This window comes from Anser anser (assembly GCF_964211835.1).
Source record: "Anser anser genome assembly, chromosome: 5".
NCBI lineage: Eukaryota > Metazoa > Chordata > Aves > Anseriformes > Anatidae > Anser > Anser anser.
The window spans coordinates 52,389,250-52,410,496 of NC_139725.1; the positions used below are offsets into that span (position 1 = coordinate 52,389,250).

The 21,247-nt window shown below is 35.2% G+C and overlaps 1 protein-coding gene across 4 annotated transcripts in view; it reads left to right on the top strand.

Annotated features, from left to right (window-relative positions):
• The window catches only part of PAPOLA (poly(A) polymerase alpha), a 43,306-nt gene extending 22,736 nt beyond the window's left edge, over positions 1 to 20,570 (top strand). For 2 of the 4 annotated variants that reach the window (XM_083839419.1, XM_083839422.1), the window contains exons 13-22: positions 3,655 to 3,708; positions 4,422 to 4,541; positions 6,167 to 6,276; positions 7,678 to 7,799; positions 9,488 to 9,630; positions 10,982 to 11,082; positions 12,350 to 12,570; positions 12,962 to 13,027; positions 16,258 to 16,329; positions 18,419 to 20,570. In XM_083839419.1, the coding sequence (XP_083695545.1) occupies positions 3,655 to 3,708; positions 4,422 to 4,541; positions 6,167 to 6,276; positions 7,678 to 7,799; positions 9,488 to 9,630; positions 10,982 to 11,082; positions 12,350 to 12,570; positions 12,962 to 13,027; positions 16,258 to 16,329; positions 18,419 to 18,514 (1,105 nt within the window). In that variant the 3' untranslated portion in view covers positions 18,515 to 20,570. The remainder of the gene's footprint in view (positions 1 to 3,654; positions 3,709 to 4,421; positions 4,542 to 6,166; positions 6,277 to 7,677; positions 7,800 to 9,487; positions 9,631 to 10,981; positions 11,083 to 12,349; positions 12,571 to 12,961; positions 13,028 to 16,257; positions 16,330 to 18,418) is intronic. The other 2 variants (XM_083839421.1, XM_083839420.1) reach the window with 2 other exon arrangements.
• Positions 20,571 to 21,247: the final 677 nt, after the last annotated feature.

Genomic DNA, 21,247 nt, shown 5'->3' on the forward strand with positions numbered 1-21,247 from the left:
GAAGTTAAAAATGGGCTGCAGACAAGTCAGTTTCTGCTCAAGACACTGCTAGTATGTGTCCCTACTACATTTTTTAATTTCAAAACTAGGAAAAAATAGGAAACATTTAATGTTATTTGACGTAATCTCCATTTTAGTATAGTTTCTTGTGTGTGCAAGCTGTTGCAGCCGTTTTATCAGAGCAATAAAAGTTTTTTTTGCCCTCATTGATTATTCAGGTTTTGTATGTTTTGCACAAAATATTTTTGCTTTTTCCCCCATTTTTCTTTTTTAAAACTGTGAATGGTATTAAGGAGCCTGCTTTAATTTGAATTACTCAAGATTTCCTGTTACATCATAGTAAGTTAATTTAAAGCATAGACTAATTAAAAAATAGTTACATGCGGTTGACAATGTGCATTAAATATGGCTTTATTGGTCAAATCTCCATCTGAAAGCTAGATGTTTTGTGTTTTTTTCTATCCCCCTTCACCTCTCTTCCTATTTAAATTGTAGATGTCATTGACTTGTTCCTGCTGAAATTCAAAGCAGTGTGTAGTGTTCTGCTGGATAAGAGAAGACCTCATCCTTGCTTTGACGTACCTTTTAAAAGCGTTTATTTCCTTAAAGCTTAGATTTAGTAGTCTCAATGGCAGTTAATTGCTAAACATCTATGTTGACTGGAAATACTTTTGCTTTACTGGCCCTGCTTAAAATAAGCAAACTTGAAGGATGTGTGTGGCTAAGGAAATCTGGAGGCTACAGCATACCTGCATGGAAGGAGTCTATTGTAGATTAGGAAAACAGGAAAATCTTCTCATTTTTTTAATGTCAACAATTACTTGGAGTTAGGAAGTTGTAATGTGCTATCTCCCCTTTATCTGGTTTTAAATTTGCAGTTGGTGGTAGAACAATGACATCATATACTTGCATTTTACAGGGAAACGACAGGAATGATTTCAGACATAAAATATTACTAATGAAAAGTTACAGGAGAATGAAACGATTAGAACTTAAAACCAAGAGGACAGTGTGGTGATGAGAGAAGTGACATTCATTTAATGAGCTCTAGTCTATTGTTTCTCTGTTAAAAAGATATGTCCTTCTAAATAGATAAATATAAACATACCTTTTAAAAAGGTACTTAGAACACTTGCCTTGATAGGACTTAAATTATCCAGTGCTTTAGTGAAAGTGTAGATCCTGGGAAGCTTAATGCAGATAAACTTGAATAAACAAGATCATGTGCCCTCAGGCTTTTCAGAAAAGAGTATGAATTAAAATATGTATTTTTGTAGGTCCAGGTGTTTTATAAGACAATTACATAATATCTACATTTGTTTTTTTCATGAAAACAATGCTAACAGGGAGATGGTGGGAGGGAAGAAGCACCAGTTTCTTTTAAAAATGAATACTTCAAAATAATGCTATGTATATCGATATAATATTAAACACCATTGAGATGGAAGCTTAGCTTCAAAATTGTTTTTTCTTTATTGTGATGGATACTTCTGTGTTAGATGTACTTTTTGTGATAAAATTGGAAATGAAGAATTGATAACTAATCTTGCCTTTGTAAAATTTACCAATGAGACCGTGAGCCCTTGTTTAATGCAAACGTTTATGCACCTTTATGGACCTTGAAGTATGTATTAAAAGTACAAGCTGCTTTAAAGTTGCCTTACTGGAAGTGGAAGTAGCAGATTTCCAGTGATTAATTCCCCGTCAGCACTGTTTAACAAATGTGTGTTTGCTGTGCTGGAGGTGGGAATTAAATATTATTATTTTTCAATTAAATATTACAGCCAGCATTACCTGAGCAAAAATATCAAATAATTACTCTCATAATTAGGGCTTAGGTTTTTTTTTTTTTAAGGAGCTCAACAGCTAGTTGAGACTTGGACACCAAATCCATGCAATGTTTTCTGAAGTTTTTTAGTAGTAGTATGTTTTTAAGAGCAGCTTTTGGTAATTACATGGAAAAACTAGGTCCTTCTAATACTTGCAGATCTGTCAGTTTCAGTTCATATGTGGTTAAAAACAACAAAAAGCTTCAGTTGTCTTTTCCACTAAATGCATTCTGCAAGTGTGTGTGTTTGTGTGAGGTAGGTATGATACAGGAATCTTACATGGATGATAGTTGCTTTTCTAGTGCTCCGTAAAAAGAAACTCATAGAAATGAGTAACTTGCACAAAATTTGAGAAAAGGCCACTATTCTTATTTCTTTTTAAAGTGTTTCTGCAACATTGCTGAATTCCAGTTGAGTTGGCAGAATGTGTGTTTTCTCAGATTTAACATTTTGGGAAAAATCTGTTGGGTTTCTCTTACATTTTTTAAAGCAATAATTCAGAGTTTTTAGGAATATGAATAATTGAGTTGTGGTATCTGAACAAGTAATTGAAAGGAGGATGTTTGCAGTAAAATAAAATGAAAAACTCCTTAACGTCTTCATTCTAAGAGGTAAATACTGCCAAAATGCAAAAATAAATAGACAAACCATGCTATTTAAAAGAGGAAGAAGTCTCTTCAGATCTCTCCTTTTGAATCCTCATAGTTCACTGACATTTGCTGACTGAATTTAAAGGACTAGCATTTATCAGTTTCTTCTCCCTTTTTCCACCGTATTCCGCCTATATGTATAAATACAGAAGTGTGTAGTTGTTACCAGTTTGGTCTTTTGATTTTGATCTACTGTTACAGTTTGAAGGCCTATAGCATCAGAGGACTCTTTGCACCATATTTTTTCACCAACGCTGACTTTGCTTTACTTTATATGAGGTAAAAGTGCTAGGGTATAATCATTTATGTTACTACTGATCTTTAAATCCTGCTCAGAAAGTAACCTAATAGACCATATCAGTGTAGTGAGTAAAGGCAAGTTGGTGATTTAGCTGGGAAGTCAACTTTAACATCCTAAACTTTGGAAAAAAACTGATAGTAGACATGAAGGTTTTCTACCTGCCCCACAATTATGAGCTCGATTTGAAAGATTTGTATTGAAGTTCACAGTAGTCATCTCTCCTTCTACCATCCCTTGGTTTCACTGATTTAAAATACCATTCTTGTTTTATATACTGTTTCTATGAAATTTACAGAGGGTATACACTGGTTATTCTGGAATATAATTGGGAGCTTAACAATTATCATTAGAGGAAAGTTTGTGAAGTTGCAGATAAGTATCTTTAGACAGCTCTGAAATGAGGATATTAAACTTGTAAACCACAGTCATAATTTTACTTCTGTCTTTGACGAATATATGCTAACCACTCATCTAACTATTCAGAAATATTGTAAGACAACAGATTTATGTACAAATAATTGTGAACAATTCTTTTTACTAGAAAAGATTCAACAGTAGTAGGTTATATCCTTGTTCTCATTAGGTATTGAAGCTTCTGTACTGTTTTTCAACTGGTTCTATGTTGCTAGCCTTTTTTTAAGGTTACTGGTATTAAAGTGTAGTTTCAAGTGTCCCTAAAAGCTGAAATGTTTTGAGAAATGTTATTCATGTGCTTGGGAGCGTAGCCCCTTTCTCTACTTTTTATTATAGGGTATGTACTTAAACTAACGATCCATAGTTTGCAATATAAATTTATTGAGAAATTTAATAATAAAGCTTGAATGTCTAGTTTTAGAAGCATAAATAGAATAGCATATTGTCTTTATCTCCAAAGGCATTATATTGTACTTCTAGCAAGCGCACCGACAGAAAAACAGCGACTAGAATGGTGAGTATAATGCTTGCTATTTTAAAGCAACAACAAAAAACAACAACAAACAAACTGTCATACTTGGATTCAATTCTAGCCTATCTTTTAATGAAAATGTGAAACTTCACTGTTATAAAATTAAGTGAAGTCGGTATGTTTCTGAAAAACAATAAGATGAAGAACTAGGGAGTAAATTGGCTGAATTTTGCTTCTTTACAACACTGCCGGGTTTACTTTACAAATCCTATTTTCTTAAGCTTTATGCATTTTAATTAAGTGTGACTAGGTCTATTTTCAATCTCTAGAAATAAGGTTTCTCAAGTCAAAAATACCTCCTCTCATTTCTGCTCTTCTTTTTTATTAAAGAAGATTTAACATTGTCAGGTATTGGAAACTTCCTCATGTCTTAAATTCAACATCTAAAGCCAAAAGAATATTGGAGAAATACATGGGAGTTTCTTGCCGCCTGCCTGTTACTGATGTGTTATCCATCGCTATTTAACTCCATTTGTAAAAGCAGGCCATAGAGCTTCAGGGCCTTCTTAAGCCCGCTTTGCATTATTTTTATAACATGCTTACTTGGCTTATTGATTTGAATTAATCTGTCATGTATGTGTGCTAATTCATTTGTAGTCTCAAATACTTCAGTAAAAAATGCTGAGGATTTTTGCCTAATATAAAGTTTCTATTTCATATTAATGAGAACTTGCTAATAAATGACATTTATGCAGGGTGGGATTGGTGGAATCAAAAATCCGTATTCTAGTTGGAAACCTGGAGAAGAATGAATTCATTACACTGGCTCATGTGAATCCACAGTCATTCCCAGCACCCAAGGAGAATCCTGACAAGTAAGCAAAACTACTGTTTTCTCATGTAACGGTGAGGAACTTGCTTTGCTAAAATGACAATACATTAATCAATAAACAAACTTTTTTTTAGTCTTAAATGGTTTAATTTTTAGTGAGAGCAGCTAACATCATAGAGCTGTAAGATGTTCTGAAGAACTCTTTGTAAAATCAGATGTTCTTTCTTCTGTATAAGAATGTTTCTAACCCAGAAAATAATTTTAAGAAAAGAATGTTATTTTTCTGATAACTGTATTAATTGCATAATTGCTAATAATACTAACTCCTTGTTAGCTACCGCTACTTAGCTGCTGTTGTTTGAGCATCTGGTATCAGTTGGTATGACAGTTCTAATTACAAGGCAGTGCTGAGAATTGAGTAGATCATCAGGCACAGTAGAAGTGAGTCTTGAATAAGTAAATGTGATGTTATTAAATTTAGCAGTTTAGATGCATATTGTTTAAACTTGCTAATTGCTGATGCTAGAGTTCTTATAGATTTGGGAACAGTGGAGAGAATACCAAGCACTTCAAATTGCTTAGAATTGTATTTGTTTTTCCACTTGTTTCCCCTTTAGCCCCAAAACCTGTGATCATTGTTATGAGTGGGAGAGGAGGGAGCAGCAGAACACTCCTTTTTAAGACTCTATTTTCTATCTAGTGTTGTAATTATCTTATAAGGACTTGTATTTTTTTTATGTGAAGTGTGAGAGTGGGGAAGTAGGGAATATCTGAAAAGCCTTCTTTACCATCTACAGTTTTTTTCCCAGAGATCAAATGCTTGAAATGACAGTATGCTGTCACCTTAAATAAATAAATAAATAAAAACATAAGTTAAATTTGTTCCAAGTGAAAATCTGTAAAAGCAGATAGTAAATCTTAAGCACCATTTTAATGGGTAAATACAGTTACAGCTGTATGCACAATCAGACTTAGTAGCTCTTATTTCAGAGGGCTTGGTATGTACAAGCCTTTTAGAAAAGGTTATTTTCCCAATATCAATAATTATATTTCTTCACCTGCCTTTCTAAATTTGTTCATTAATTGTTCGGAAAGCGGGATAGTTCTGAAATTGACTTACAGGGAAAATACATGTAACTAAAACAAAATGTCTTTAGCTGTTCATTTTCTATGTATACTCTGTGAAGGTGAGCTGTCAAAGTGAAGTGCTTCTTACCTGAAAACTGCACTTTGCAGTCAGTTACAGCTGAGAAACTTGAAAGCTGAAGAGAAGTTTAGGTAGCAATATTGAAGTTGTTTAGTTGGGAAATACATAAGTATTTTGACTTCATGATAAGGTACTGAAAAGCTGCTTTTCCTGTACAGTTACAATGACTAGTTGTAACTCCTGTAAATGAGAGAATCAATCTGCAGAAGCACAATTAAATGAAATCATTTACTGATAATTTTAATTCATTAAGTTTGGGAAATAGGTGTGTCTTATTTGTTACTTTTCTGCATTGCAAATGAAAAGGCAAGGTCATCAAGTTAATTTCTGTTTTTTGCCTTTTTATGTCTAGTTTCCCAGTGCTAGTGGAGCAAAAATATAAAACTAGCTGTTGAAGCAAATAACTGCTAGATTATTCAGTTATTCTGTCAGAACTGAGTGTTTAATATAAAATTTTGCAGGGAAGAATACCGTACAATGTGGGTGATTGGGTTGGTGTTCAAGAAAACCGAAAATTCTGAAAATTTAAGCGTTGATCTTACTTACGACATTCAGTCTTTTACAGACACAGGTGAGTTCTACATTCTAGATGTTTGGTTATTAAGCTTGTTTAATGCTGTTACTTGTTTTTGTATCATAATCTAGTCTTTCAGTAGTAGAATTGTATCTAGACGTAGAAAAATTGATTAAAGTGAACAAAAATCTTTCAGATCTCACTAAAATGGTAAATTATACTGTGATCTTTGTTAAGCAGACAATTTGATATATGGAATCAACTGAACCTAATCTCATTTTGACAATATGTATAGTTTAAGTGTTTTCATATTTGGTGAAACTGAATTTAACAGTGGGTTAAAACTGGTTATCTAGTAGACTCTAGAATAAAATGGCTTTTATTCCATGATATTTCATACTAGCTAGGTGGTTCCATAGGTTTTAGTTTTGCGTCTAACACTCAGTGCAAGAAATATTTGGATGAATTTTTGATGTTAACTTTTTAATTCATGAAAATCACTTAAAATGTATGTAAGAAATTTGTAAGGCACTTGTAAGGAGTGAATTGTTGACAACTAAAGAGTGTGACTCTGCAGAGCGTAACGCTACCTTAGACAGATTTACCTCTTTAAACAAACTGCAGTTAAGATCCAAGTATTACATGTTTACAAAGTTAAAAGAGTAGGTTCAAGTACTACATAAATGCAAGCTATCATCTGGATTTCTGAGATTTGGTGAGACTGGAAGTGAGGAAACATGTAGTTGAGCATGTGCTGTACTCATGATTTACATTATCTGGACATAGTCCTGAAAAGCACTTTTTAAAGCATTTTCCTAATGACAACCCAGTCATTTCCTGTTAACTTTTCCAGCAGTTGATGGAAAATGAAGAATATCCACTGAATAATATTCCGTAGTCCTCTTTACAAGCTGTTTAATGTGAGGTTTTTATATCCTGTCCACTGACATAACTTCTACTGGGTATAAATTCAGAGTAGTCTGGATTGTGACAACTTTGTATTTTAATTTTCTTCCCTTAGTTGGGAAGAAAGGAAAAATGTTTTCAAGAGCAGACATAAATCAGATTTTGCGTTGCATCTGATTTAACATAATCAGGATATCTTTAAGATCCATATACAGAAGAAAAGTAGGTTTCTATGAGGATGTCTTATTTTCTATCTGTAGTCCAGTTGAGATGAAATGAGGAATTGTCTTATGATCTGTCACTGTTAAAACTAGTTAAAAATACAGTTTAGAGAACCACGTTTGTCGTTTTTTTTTTAAAGCAAGTCATGTTATATTTGTGCTGTCAGTGCTGACATAGTAGACAGTTCACTTTTTTGCTCCAGAACAAGGAAACAGTATACCTGTTCCTGAGGGTGACAAATATTCTGTAACACAAACTGTTTCTTCCTGGGCGAATAAGTGGACTTTGCAAAATGCTTCAATACATATTGATGTTATTCTAATTCTGCAGTTTATAGGCAAGCAATAAACAGCAAGATGTTTGAGATGGATATGAAGATTGCTGCAAGGCATGTGAAACGTAAGCAACTTCATCAACTGCTACCTAATCACGTGCTTCAGAAAAAGAAAAAGGTAAACTTGACTAATATGAGAACAGTGAAGAAAAAAACCATTGGGAAATGATTCCCAGCCTTTTAGATTTACTCATCAAAGAACTTAAGTGATGTTTTGAAAGCTTAGTTTTTTAAGCAATGTGATCTTGTTGATTCTTAGCAGTATTACTGGATGCACTAAACATTAGACTAGATTTCCCAGAATGTCAACACTATGGATAGTATCTTTGACTGTTTATTCACTTAAGATTGCTGGCTGAAATATTACCATCTTTTGTTGGCATTCCTAAACTAAACAGATTTAAAGTAGGTAATTATAAGGCTTTAAAGCTCTCTTGCCATTTTCACATGCACGTCAACTAGAGGAGGCATCTGTAACAATACCAATATAATTATCAATCAAGCAATTCCTATCAAGCAATTCCTGCTCTCTCAAGCTTTTTCCTCTACATTGTTATTACTCAGATGTTTCTGGAAGTCTCGTAAATGAAAAATTGCAAGTCATCAAATAGAAGCAGAGTAGAATGTTGAACTTGATGCTGGTTTTTTTTATAAGTCTGTTGGTGTAACTGCTGTTGAATATTTCAAGGATTTGAAGGAAGGTGTTCTTCAACCTGCAATTTGGCAATTTTTGATACTGTATGTTTTTTAAATTAAGAGTAAAAGATGTAAAAGACAGTTTTGACATCAGAAAATTGCCTATTGCCTAGCAAGGGTTTTCTGCCCCAACCTGCAGATTACCTCTGTGGCTATACAAGAGAAAGATGTAGTTAATTTTTGAATTAAGTTGTGTTGGGTATGTTTTTCCCTTTCAGTGGAGAAAGGGGGTAGAATATGGAATTTAACAATTTATTTTCAAGTCTCTGCTTCTTTATATCAGCTTAATCTAGAATAATGCACGTTTATGTAATAGTTTTGCTCTTCACAAAACAATCTGCTTTAGGTATATCTGAATAACATGCTTTATTATTATAGCTGTTTAATATAAAACACTTTGTTTTAAAGAATAGGAAATGGGTTACAAACAAATTTGTACTTTGTTTCAGTCCATTTCAGATTACAAAACATTATGTAATGCATCTCTTTAAGTAGTACATCATGAGAGGGTTTTTGTCCTCCACTGATGTTCAGCACTGATCCTTCAACTATCTGAAGTTTAAATCAGTCTCTAAATTCTTTGTATTCATTGTGTTCTTTCAAAAGTCTAATTTGTGGGGTACATCACTATCAATTTTGAAGTTAGTGAAAGCAGCATCTATAAGCCCAGAAGAAAAAGAAACTTGAAATAAAGCCAAAATTACAGTCACTAAATATAGTAACAGTTTATCTTCTGTTTTTGAACATCATTGGTTAGGTAGAATCTTTACCTGAATTGTGAACATGGAAAATGTAAATACTTATAGTGATGTGATGGAGGGTTATTTACATACAAAAGGATTTGAAAGCTGTCCATTTGAATCTTGCATTTTTTAATGCTCCTTTTTTCAGGTTTCTTCTAAAAATGTACTTGCATAACTATGTTCAGTGCACACAGATGCTTAGTTCATGGTGTAAGTTCATCCCTGTTAAATCACCTCTCGTTTATTTTTTCTTCACAGAATTAATGGATAGTAAGTTTGCGTTACTGAAATATTGTGTCATTTGAATCTCAGTTGATTTTTTAAGCATTTAGACTAACGTAATTTTCTTTTGTCTTGTGGATGGCAGCATTCAACAGAAGGGGTCAGATTGACAGCTCTGAATGACAGCAGCCTAGACTTGTCTATGGATAGTGATAACAGCACGTCTGTGCCTTCACCTACTAGTGCTATGAAGACGAGTCCATTGAACAGTTCTGGAAGTTCTCAGGGGTAATGAAAGCTTTCAGTCTTGACTCTGTTTTTTTTTTTCCTGAATTGTATTAAAAGCATAGCAAATACTGCATACATGAGATACTGCTGTATGTCAAGGTGTAAATATTCCAAACTGGAGCTTTCATGCATCTGTCTTTCCAGTTTGAACACTGGATTAGGACATAATTTGTGGCATGGGGAGCATGGCATTAGACTTCAGTTGGGGAGTAGTTACAAGGTTGGGTAAATGAGTGTAGAAAAGGTGAAATAAAAACTTGGGGGCAGTTTAGTAACAAGGCGGTGAGAAGTAGTGGGCACGAAATTGAGGTGTGATAATGAGGAAGATCTACTTGAGTTTTTGATCAAAATGTCAAACAGTAGTGAAGTACAGGCTTTCTGTCTGGAAAATGAGTAGTGCTACTTCTATTACTGATGGTATTAATGCAAATCAAGCTTAGGAACAAAATTTACCCTTGTATTTTTCAAAATGTGCGTTCTAATGTTTTTTAAACCAAAATTTTGTGTTTTAAGTCTTTTTCTATTTAAACTTAGATTTGCACAACTAAACGGGATTCTGACTTTGAAAATTCTCAAGTTTGTCTACTTGATACGCAGAAGTTAATAACATTGATTTCCTACGGTTGTGCAGTATTAAGTGTGTATTACTGGATATTTTGAAGGGTAAAATACTTCAGTGGACTTGCTCCTTTTCGCAAGTGCTCTTTTAGTGGTCTTTTTTGGTAAATAATTTTCAATACTTGATGCCATTGACCATGCTATTAGAGCAAGTCTATATAATTTCCAAGCACAATATAAGATATCGTATTCGAAGTAAAACTTGCCCCGTGTTGGTTTTTAAACACATACTGCTACCCTATTTCATGAAAAAGAAATAAAAATTACTTTATCATGTGTAATCCTGGGGCTTTGCTCAGGATGTCTATATTATAGTCATAACTGAGTGTGTAGATTAAAAACAGGCTTTCTATTCCAGTCCTTCTACATCTACGTTGTTCTTGTTCCATCTTTTGGGGAAAATAATTGTAATATTTCCCCCTGTACCTCATCTGGTCAGACATTGCCTTAATTTTAGCCTTTTTCGTTTTTAATGCAACTTCTTACTCGATTAAAAAGTTGTCTTGGAAGTGATTCCGATTAAATATCTGAAATAGTTTCTGTTGCTAAAGTTTGATGCTAGGTTGACAACGCTCGTTTCTGTCTTCATACTATGACATAGTTTTGTGTTGTGCTCTGTAATGTGCATAAAATTTTGTCAGCTATTGTTACTGGCCACACACATTGTGAAAAGTGGATGTCACCATAGGCCTGCTTTACTCATGTTCAGTGTTTTTGTTTTTCTCTCTTTTAGCAGAAGCAGTCCTGCGCCAGCTGTAACGGCAGCATCTGTGACCAACATACAGGCTTCTGAAGTCACTGTGCCACAAACAAATTCCAGTGAAAGCTCAGGGGGTAAGGCAAATGGCATAGTATGTTGTTTCTGTTGATTTTTTTTTTGTAATATGCTCTTACGTGTTTTCCTTGATATACAGATATTTTATAACTAAGATTTTTAAGACTCAGAAAATCATGGTGGAAGACTTTATGTACCAATACTTGTTTATTCTTACAGATCTGTTTGCCATTCACACTAACAATAAAGTTTTCCATTGACCTAATACAGAAGATGTGTACAGGTCGGTCAGTCTAATGAGAAAAAAAAATACCCCTTACCTAAATCTGCAAGAGCAATTTTTGCATTTATTTTTACAAAGGCATCTGGTGAAAACGTTTACCTAACAAAGTAGCTGACTTGCTGAAAGTTTAGCTGTATACATGGCACAAGTCAGAAATAGATACAGAAGGGGACGGACCAGTTAGACTTTCCAAGATGAAATCTCTCCTACTTCAGACATGTAGGATGTCTTGTTCTTTTCAGTTTTTTATCCTGTCCCAGGTGCATCAATATGAGTAAATGAGTTCATGAGCACTAAATGTAGTTTAAGTGGCATGACTCTTTTTGGATTTGGAAGCAAAAGTTTGTTCTTGCATTTTGATTAATGAGAAGCAATCACATGATGGTGGTTAGCGGGGAAAAAAAAATTGCAGTGTAACTTTTTTTTCTCATTCTGGGGCTGAGAAAAACATCCTATGTGCACTTAACTGGTTTCAGGTAGGCCTCAATTGATGGGGTATAGCTTTGTCATATGGAGCATTTTTCAAAAGGGTCTAGAGAATGTCAGATGTTTCTTGTGCTCCCTGATGACTTCATATCCATAATTACATGCTCTGAGCCTGAGCAATGATAAACTTAAGGTTTGTGTAAAAAAAAAAAAAAGGGGGGGGGCATCAGATTCCTCTTGGATTTGATTTAAGGCACTCTCGGTGCATTAAGTACAGAAATAATAAAACTTCTTTGGGTACCAAGAATAATATAGCTATATTAGCACAAAGCTCCATCTGGGCTACTATATGCTCTGCTGTTTAGCAGGGGTAATTAGACCTAGCAGAGTGTCACTGACATGGCTATCCTGTGTCTGGTACGTGAATTCTCTTTTGGAATGAAATTGAAATTAAACTGTGCTGTTCTAAATGAGATGCTTTTACTATTAATTGTACCGCTTCCTTGAAGCCTATTTGATAACAGTGGTTTTGAATAGCAACCCGAAACATCAGTGATTGAACTGAAATGTTTGTCAAACATAATTTTGCTGAAGCTTTTAAAATTATTTACCCATAGGTACTTCAAGTGAAAGCATTCCTCAAACTGCCACACAACCAGCCATTTCTCCACCACCAAAGCCTACCATCTCCAGAGTTGTTTCCTCAGCACATCCAATAAATCCATCACCCAGAACTTCAGGAAATGTTGCAACAAAAACACCTAGCCCTGTCACAGCAGTGAAAAGGACATCTTCTCCTCATAAAGAAGAGTCTCCCAAGAAAATAAAAATTGAAGAGGTATTTGAGATTTTAAGTTTATAACACAGCAGTGTCCAAAACTTTGAATATTCATTTCTGCTGCAGAGTGCTGATTTTCATATTTCAGGTTTCAAATATTTTGTTAAATAGTCTGTGCATGTCCTATCAGATTGCGTAGCTTCTTTATGTATTCAGCTTGCTTAGGTGTTAGTGTTGTTTTTATTATGCTGATACTCTTAATGTGCCACATTTACTGCATTAGCACAAATATATGCTAAATTCTTATCTTAAAAGCAATTTTTTTGAGTATAACATGTTAATTCTTATAATTAATTCTGTCTGAAAACCCTTTGACCTCTTATTTTCTTGATGATTTTTTTACTTATGTTTTTATGTTTTTTAATAGTTTTTGTGTTTGCTTGCATTTCAGCAGGATGAAGTAATTGAAGATTCTAGCTGTATAGATGTGAATGAGCATGAAAAAATGGAAACTAAGGTATGTATGGCCAGACCATATAACTGTCTATATTAATTTGTACTCCTTGTGAAAATTACTGGGCTTTTCCCCTATTTATCAGGAATGACTGATAGTGTTTGTAGATGTAGTATAGACTCTCCACTAAAGACATCAAAATTATGTTATTTTTCAAAGTGTATGTTAATGAATTGCAGTATGTTACTTGCCATCAGGCTAACCTGAGCCCAAATCCATGGTTACAAAAGATAAGGATTTCTTTGGTCATTCACACCGTAGCACAGCAAAAAAAAAAAAAAAAAGTTTCATTTCATTTTTTTAGGTCAGAAATGTCTATATGTCTTGCTTCGCCTGCAGTCCAAATTCTATGTATGTTACTCAGTTAAAGAACATGTCCTATGCATTCCGTTGAGATTTTTGCACTTTGGGCTGAGAATCCTGAAGCCAGGTGCTAACCTGTTCACCTCTTAGTTTTTGGGGAAAAAAAAATTAAATGGTAGTATGTAAAGTCTTTTCCAATATATAAATTATTTAATGCAGTTATATCAAAGCCTTTGGGGACTTTCAGAGAACCAACCATGCCCCTCCAGTATATTGTAATTTAGTAGACAATATTTTTGCTTACTGGTAAGTGAAAAGGGTAATGGTATGTCCTTAGCCTTATTCAGCACTTACAGGACAACCAGGTGATCAGGCCCAGTCAGCATGAGCTTATCTAAGGCAGGTCGTGCTTCACAACCTGGTCTCCTTCTATGACAAGGCAATGTATGACAAGGTGACGTACTCAGTGGATGAGGGGAAGGCTGTGGATGTTGTCTACCTAGACTTCAGTAGGGCTTTTGACACCCTTTCCCACACTATTCTCCTGGAGAAACTGGCTGCTCAAGGCCTGGATGGGTGTACTCTTCGTTGAGTTAAAAACTGGCTGGGTGGCCGGGACCAAAGTGTCTTGAATGGAGTTAAATTCAGTTGGAGGCCGGTCACTAGCAGTGTCCCCCAGGGTTCAGTAATGGCCAGTTCTCTTCAATATCTTTATCAATGATCTGGGCAAGGGGATTGAGTGCACTCCTTGTAAGTTTAGACACCAGGTTGGGCAGGAGTGTTGATCTGCTCAAGGGTAGGAGGCTCTACAGAGGGATCTGGACAGGTTGGACTGATGAGCTGAGGCCAGCCATATGAGGTTCATCAAGGCCTAGTGCTGGGTGCTGCACTTGGGGCACAACAACCTCATGCAATGCTACAGGCTGGGGGAAGAGTGGCTGGAAAGCTGCCCATCAGAAAAGGCCTGGGGGTGTTGGTCGATAGCTGGCTGAATATGAGCCAGTGTGTTCAGGTGGGCAAGAAGACCAAGAGCATCCTGCTTCTATCAGGAATAGTGTGGCCAGAAGGACTGAGGAAGTGATTGTCCCTCTGGACTCAGCTCTGGTGAGGCCTCACCTCAAGTACTGTGTTCAGTTTTGGGCCCCTCACTACAGGAAGGACATCGAGGTGCTGGAGAGTGTCCAAAGAAGGGCAATGAAGCTGGTAAAGGGTCTAGAGAACAAGTCTTATGAGGAATGGCTGAGGGAGCTGGGGTTGTTTAGCCTGGAGAAAAGGAGGCTCAGGGGAGACCTTATGATTGGGCTCTTCTCCCAAGCACCACCAAGGGGAAGACAAAGGAAAATAGCCTCAAGTTGTGCCGGGGAGGTTTAAGGTTGCATATTAGGAGAAATCTCTTTACTGAAAGAGTTGTGAGGCATTGGAAGAGGCTGCCCATGGAAGTCGTTGAGTCTCACCATCCCTGGAGAACTTTAAGAAATGTGTAGAAGTAGAACTTAGTAGCATGGTTTAGTGGTGGACTTGAGTGCTGGGTTCAAGGTTGGACCAGATGATCTTAGAGGTCTTTTCCAAACTGAATGATTCTGTGATTCTGTAGAAGCTTATACTGTTTTTATTGGGCATGTCTTGTTACTTTTGGAATACTGTGGAAAATATGCCACAAAATTAAAACATTTTGTAATGCTTAACTGCTTTGGTTCAGTTTCCCTGCACTTCAGTGAGAAATCTTATGTAGCCACCTTGAAATCTCTTTGAACTCAAGAGAGGTTAAGGCAGAAATGCATATAAGAATTTAATCCTAATGTCCAAAATAGATTCTCTGGATACAGATCACTATAAAAGATATAGGTAATCCTGTTAGCTTTTATTGTAGTCTCCTCTAAATCTTATGTCCTTGAACATGTATGGTAGGATGTGGACAAACGAACTTCTTAATTAACATGAAAATGCATTTAATGGAGAAAAACCACATGTGTGGTTGATTCTGTGGTACAATTTTAACAGGTTGTTTTCATTAAAAGGAGAGTGCCCCACTGTCCTGTTCTAGCCATTCAGACCTACTGTTTTACCTGAAAAACTGTCTGACATTCAGCTGGTTATCCAGAAAGCTGATCCAACCGACTAAAGTAGCAGGAAAACTATTTTGGCAGAACAGTCAGTTTAGCCTTATACTCCTTGTCAATTTGCACAGGAACAAATGCAAGCCGTGTGAATCTAAATCACAGTACGTATTTGCAAATCCCACCCCCCCCCCCCCCCCACCCCCCCCCCAGATTTGTAGTGTCCGTAATCCTTCTAGTTGAAAAATAGAAAGGAACAGGAAGATGATGTTCTGTGTAGGAACTTAAGATAATTGGGCACCTATTTGGTCTGTACTGCTCAGTATGTGTGGGGTGTTGCTGCTCCAAAATTAGAGTGATGAAGTTGATGTTCAGCTCTTGAAACAAGAGGTGGTTTGTCCTGATCTTCAGCTGTTTATGAACATAGTTCAGTGACTTAAGCTTAGTTCCAAAGCACTGAAGGAGTTTACTTAATTCAAAGGAATGGAAAAGCAGTTGAATTTGCAAGAAATACAGTAATGTTTCACATGGTTGTCTTTGATACTACAACTTGAATGAGTTGAATGACATGTAATGTCTTCCTGTAAGATTCTGCATAAAAGGCATAGGTGGTTAAACAAGCTACAAATGAGAAGTGATGTATCTTGTGTTGATACTGAGTTCCTAGTGAGCATTCTGAATGAGAAAACATTCTTTAGTGTGGTGATTTCTGTATTATAATAGAAGTGTGGGTATCAGTGTAGCAAGCACTGATACTTGCCTTTTTTACTTATGTTGTGTATATACAACTTAAGGCATTCTGATTAAGTAAGTTCAGTGTATGTAGCTTTAGAAGTACAAATGGTGTAACTGTGATGCTTTTTTTTTTTTTAGGAGCAACTCGAGACAGAAGTGAATGTTAATTCCCAAACAGAAACTCTTCAGACAACTTTACAAGCTCCTCAGGTACTGGTTTTAAAACCTATGCATCTGTTTCTCTTGCTAATCTGTGCTGAAAATATAGAAGTTAAAATGAGTCCAGATGTTAAAAACAAAGAACGTATAATTTTTTAATATAAACCAATTGTATGGAAAGTTGCTTGTTGTTACTGTCACAATTTTTGTGTTTTAGATGGTCATTGATCTTATTGAATGTGCATTGTAGCTAAACATGTATGGCTTGCCATACAAACTGACCGAAGCTGGATTCGCTCTTCTGAATTGTGCCTTCAAAGTAAGGGGCTCAGTTTATTCCTTTGTGCTTTGCACATCACAGAATAATCCTTTCTAGTAAGGAAACAAATGCTTTAAATAGCTGCTGCTCAGATACCCTGGTAGAGGCTGAGAATTGTCTGAGATGTTAACCTCAGATCCTGATACTTGGTATGAAGGGGGAGAGAGATGTTCTAACCTGATGACCTAGCTGTGTTGATTCACTGTAGGTGTTAGGAGTGTAAGGAGCATTCTGTGGCATTCTCTTAAACTTACATCCCTAATATTGTAATCACTTCTAGAGAACATGTATTTAGTGGCATTTTTAAACTTCTGTTATTGTCCTACTGATTAAAAGTTCACTGTCACAAAGCATTATGTGCAGCATACTTTACTCATTAAATGATGTGTAGTAAACGTATTGATTGAAAATGGAGATGTATTGCAATAGTACTAATTGTATTTGTTGTTAGGCTTTTTAAACTACATGAGCAGTACTGGATAAAGCTACCAAAATAGTTTAACAGAAACTGTGGATGTGATGTGGGCGCTTAAAAGTACTTCAGGGAGATTAATTTCTTTAAAGATCTTGTCGTGCATTCATTTTGCATATTGTTGAGGGATAATTATTATATAAAGTTTTGCAGCTTTTATGAATTGAGCAGTTATTACTGTAGCAAAAGTAATCTGGAAACTACAAAAGTACAACGGGCCTCTTCTGTCACCTTTCCAGTATTTTCATTGGCTTTTAGAGCACTGCTCATGTTGCAGGAGATGAAAACAATGTAGGTCAGCATGAACCAGACAGTGGGCTCCAGGGTGCAGTGGGGTGGGTGGGGAAGGTGGGATATCAAAGCTATTTTGCTCTGAATTTGTTGCATTGTGCTTTGCTGTCATATCAGTGTGTACTCAGCTAATTCCTTAATGAAACAATTAAGAGCGGTCATTTTAATGCAATTTTTCCGATGTGTAAAATTTACTTAATACTGAATTTGAACATCTGTAATGTAAAACACTTTCTGATAAACCATGGGAAGTAATGCATGATAACTGGATTATTGTGATGTCAATATGCAGGAGTGGAGGATAAATACTTAACTTAAAAACAAAACAAAAAAAAAAACATGAAAATAGAGGCTTCCTAATCCTATGAGAAATTAATGAATTGTATTAAATATTGTATTCCTTTTCTGTGTTTTCCTTTAGTTGTCAAACAGGATTTAATTCTTTTTAAGTGAGACAAAAATGTTCAGATTATTTTTTCAGTGAAATTCTTATCCCTGTCATAAAGCAGTTTTAGAGTTCATCATACCTTTTCTTTGTTAATCTAAATCATTATGAAAAGTTAGAAGTCTGACCATTAAGAATTTTTAAACAGGCACATTTTAAAAAAGATGCGTTTTGTGTAGGGAACAGCTTTTCATCATTCATCTGTAAAGGGGTGCGGCTTAACACTAAATAATTAAAAGCAGTCTTTAAATCTTAAACATGCTATCTGATGTACATGTCATTGGTTAAGTACTCTTATTATGTGGATGTTACGTTTTTATTATAATAAAGGTTTTTAGTAGGCTCAACTTTATCTGCAGCCCTTCCCAATTTCTTGCAGTTGTGGAAAAAGGAAATGTACACTATGAAAGAATTTTTTTTTAAATGGCTGTGTTGGCAAAGGAAATATCCTGCTTCTGTATTTATAGTTTATAATTGTTTTATTTTGGTGCATTCTGAATTACTCTTTTAAAGATTTATTTTGTTTTGAAAGTTAGTGCCAATTTCTACAATATTTTCCTTTGTATATTTACAAAGTTAAAATACAACCAAACTTCTTTTCTTTTCATTTCAGAAAACACCCAGTACAGACCTTTCAGATATCCCTGCTCTCCCTGCAAATCCTATTCCTGTTATCAAGAATTCAATAAAATTGAGATTGAACCGGTAAAAACAACCTCAGGGGTCCATAAACAATATCTGCCAACTCAACCTGTTGTCTTCTAATGCTAGAAAAAAAGGAGAACAGAGGGTGCAAGACTAGAACATGATCGGAAATGGATTTAGGTATATTTTGTGCACTTCCCTTTCTGGGCTAAAATCACCACTTGATTGGAAGTCCAGGTTAGTATGTGAAGCCAGGAGTACTATTAATGTGTTAGCAACAGTTGCATTAAATATTTCAAAGGATTACTGCCTTTAAAAACATGAACACTATTTGTAGCCATATTTGACATTCTGATTGAATTTGTTTGATGCATTGTTTCAAAATTGAGATAAAACTGGCATAAGAATCCCTTGAATGCACTTTTATGTACTTTTTTTATTGGAGTATGACTAATTTTAGATCTTCAGCTGATACACTTTTGTTTTATTGAAGAATCTCTTCAGTAGTAGTAATCTGCAAATTGGGTGACATTCTGTGATATACTGTACGTTAAAACAAAGTGTATAGTATAACTAGTTCAACTGCCATCAAGCAGCAGTAAGCCTTTAAAGAGGAATGTCCAATCTTGAGGTAATAAGACACATGTCGAGGAAGTAATTGGGAAGTTTTCAGTATTGGTGGGACATGATTAAGATGTGGTCTACTTTTATTTATAGGATTGTTTTAAGGTGCATACAGATCATCAGTCAAACAGCAAATAAAATTTCCTTTGAGCTAATCAAACTCCTTATTTCCTTTTTGAACCCTTTATTGTATTTCTCGGGAAAAGCTTTTGCATTTAGCGTTGGGGTTTTTATTGCAGCTTGTATGCACCATATAGGACAATAGTTATAAAAAACAAAAACAAGCCAGACCCTAATATTGTTTTTTCCCTCCCTTACATAATCACAATACTTTGTGGCCTGTAGGCACAAATTCAGAAGTTTGTCCCATCACTAAAGTGTTTAAGTAAATGTGTGCCTGTGAAATATAACACCTGTCTTGATGGCCTTCGAATCACTAAATATAAGATGATTTTTGTACACTCCATAAAAGTTCTGTATGCGTTAAAAAGGTTCAAATTTTAAATAAAAGCAAAAAGTTTTTTCCCAGAGGATTTTAACCTTTTTATTTTTAGATGGCTCATCGAAAATAGTTTTACATATTGAACAACATTGAATTTTTAAAAATCATATTTCTAGTAAGCACTTGACATCTAGTAAGCTCTCTTACTCCTATTTTTTGTTCTGTAGTCCTATCAAAAAGATAAGTAACTACTTTTTCTTTTGAATGAACTGAATCTCTCATGGCAAAGAACAACAGTATTTGAGGAACATGAGGGATATCAGCAGTAATACCAGATGTAGATAACAAACTTCATGTTACTATTACTTAGTCTGAAATACGTGGGATGTCAAATCATATTTCCCATACTTTGATTAGCATGTTTTATGAACTCCCTTCTCATTGTGCTCATCCTATTTACACGTGCATCTTTCATGTTAAAATTAAATTACTTACACTCTTCCCCTTATCCTTCTAAATTAATTCTCCAAAGTCAGAGTGTAGCTTATCTTTTACTTAGGCTGTGCAGTAACTGAAGGGTTTTTTTTGCCATTTGTCTAAGATGTCTAGTATACAATACTTCTCTTTTCCTTGCCCTGTGCAGCCTGCTGTCGTCCACCCCAAAAAGAAGGTTATATTAACAGTTGAAGTGTACAAGGTGTCTGTGTATTTTGTGTAGCTATGGAGTTTAGATCGAAATTGCCAGGCACAAATTTAGTCTTGTCATTTTGTTTACACATCAGAAAGTCTCTTTCATTTTATTAAACGTTTCATGTAACTGCACCCAAGTTTTGCCAAGCTGGAAACTTGGAACCTTTCTGTATAGTGACTTTTTAATTCTAGTTTTCATAACCTGGAGATCAGACTGTTGCTTTCGCATGATGTACGTAGTGTCTCATGACTGGAGTTTGCTTTGTTTTATAGTATCTGTACTCCTTGTATTTTTCAAGAGCTATTTTGTAAACAGATGATGTATTTCTCCATTGAAAACACAATAAAAAACAGCACAATCCCATTGTTGCTTGACTTTTCTGAATGTACAGAACTGGTTTTACTCTGAATTTATACATGGCTCTTAAGTTTTCTGCTAATACAAAATACAGTATGGCCTAGAAAAATAGGTCAATAAATCAATATTTTGTAAATAAGCATGATGTTAGATGTAGGAAGTAACACTTAGCAAGATGTTGAATTCTAGCTCATGAAAGGGAAAGGTGGATTGTGCAGTGGGCTGGAGGTTGGAGGGGCAGAGTTTATTGCCAAAACACTTAAAGAGCATCCCTTCCTCACTTTCTGATTAGGACTTCATCTTAACCTGATAATAAAAGAAGAAATGTGCATACAATCTTGAGCTGTACTTATTTTCCTTAGAATTTTGAACTGTTTTTAAAAGACTTTCAACGGTCTTGGTATCTTACGCTTGCTTTTCTTGCAAGTGACTACTACTTCTGTCAGCAGATGGCACTATTTCTCTTCTTGTCAGTTTAAGCTTGCCTTGAAATAAAAGTAAAAAATTACAAATAACTGTGCATCACTTGATTGATCTTTGTATCAGCATGAGCCCAATCCTCCAAATGCTTGATGTGAGTAACTTTAAGTAGCCCCCTTTTGACTAAAATTTCTTTAACTGCTAAAACCACTGATGATTACGGTCTTCATATTATAATTACCCTGCCTAAAACAATAGACCTT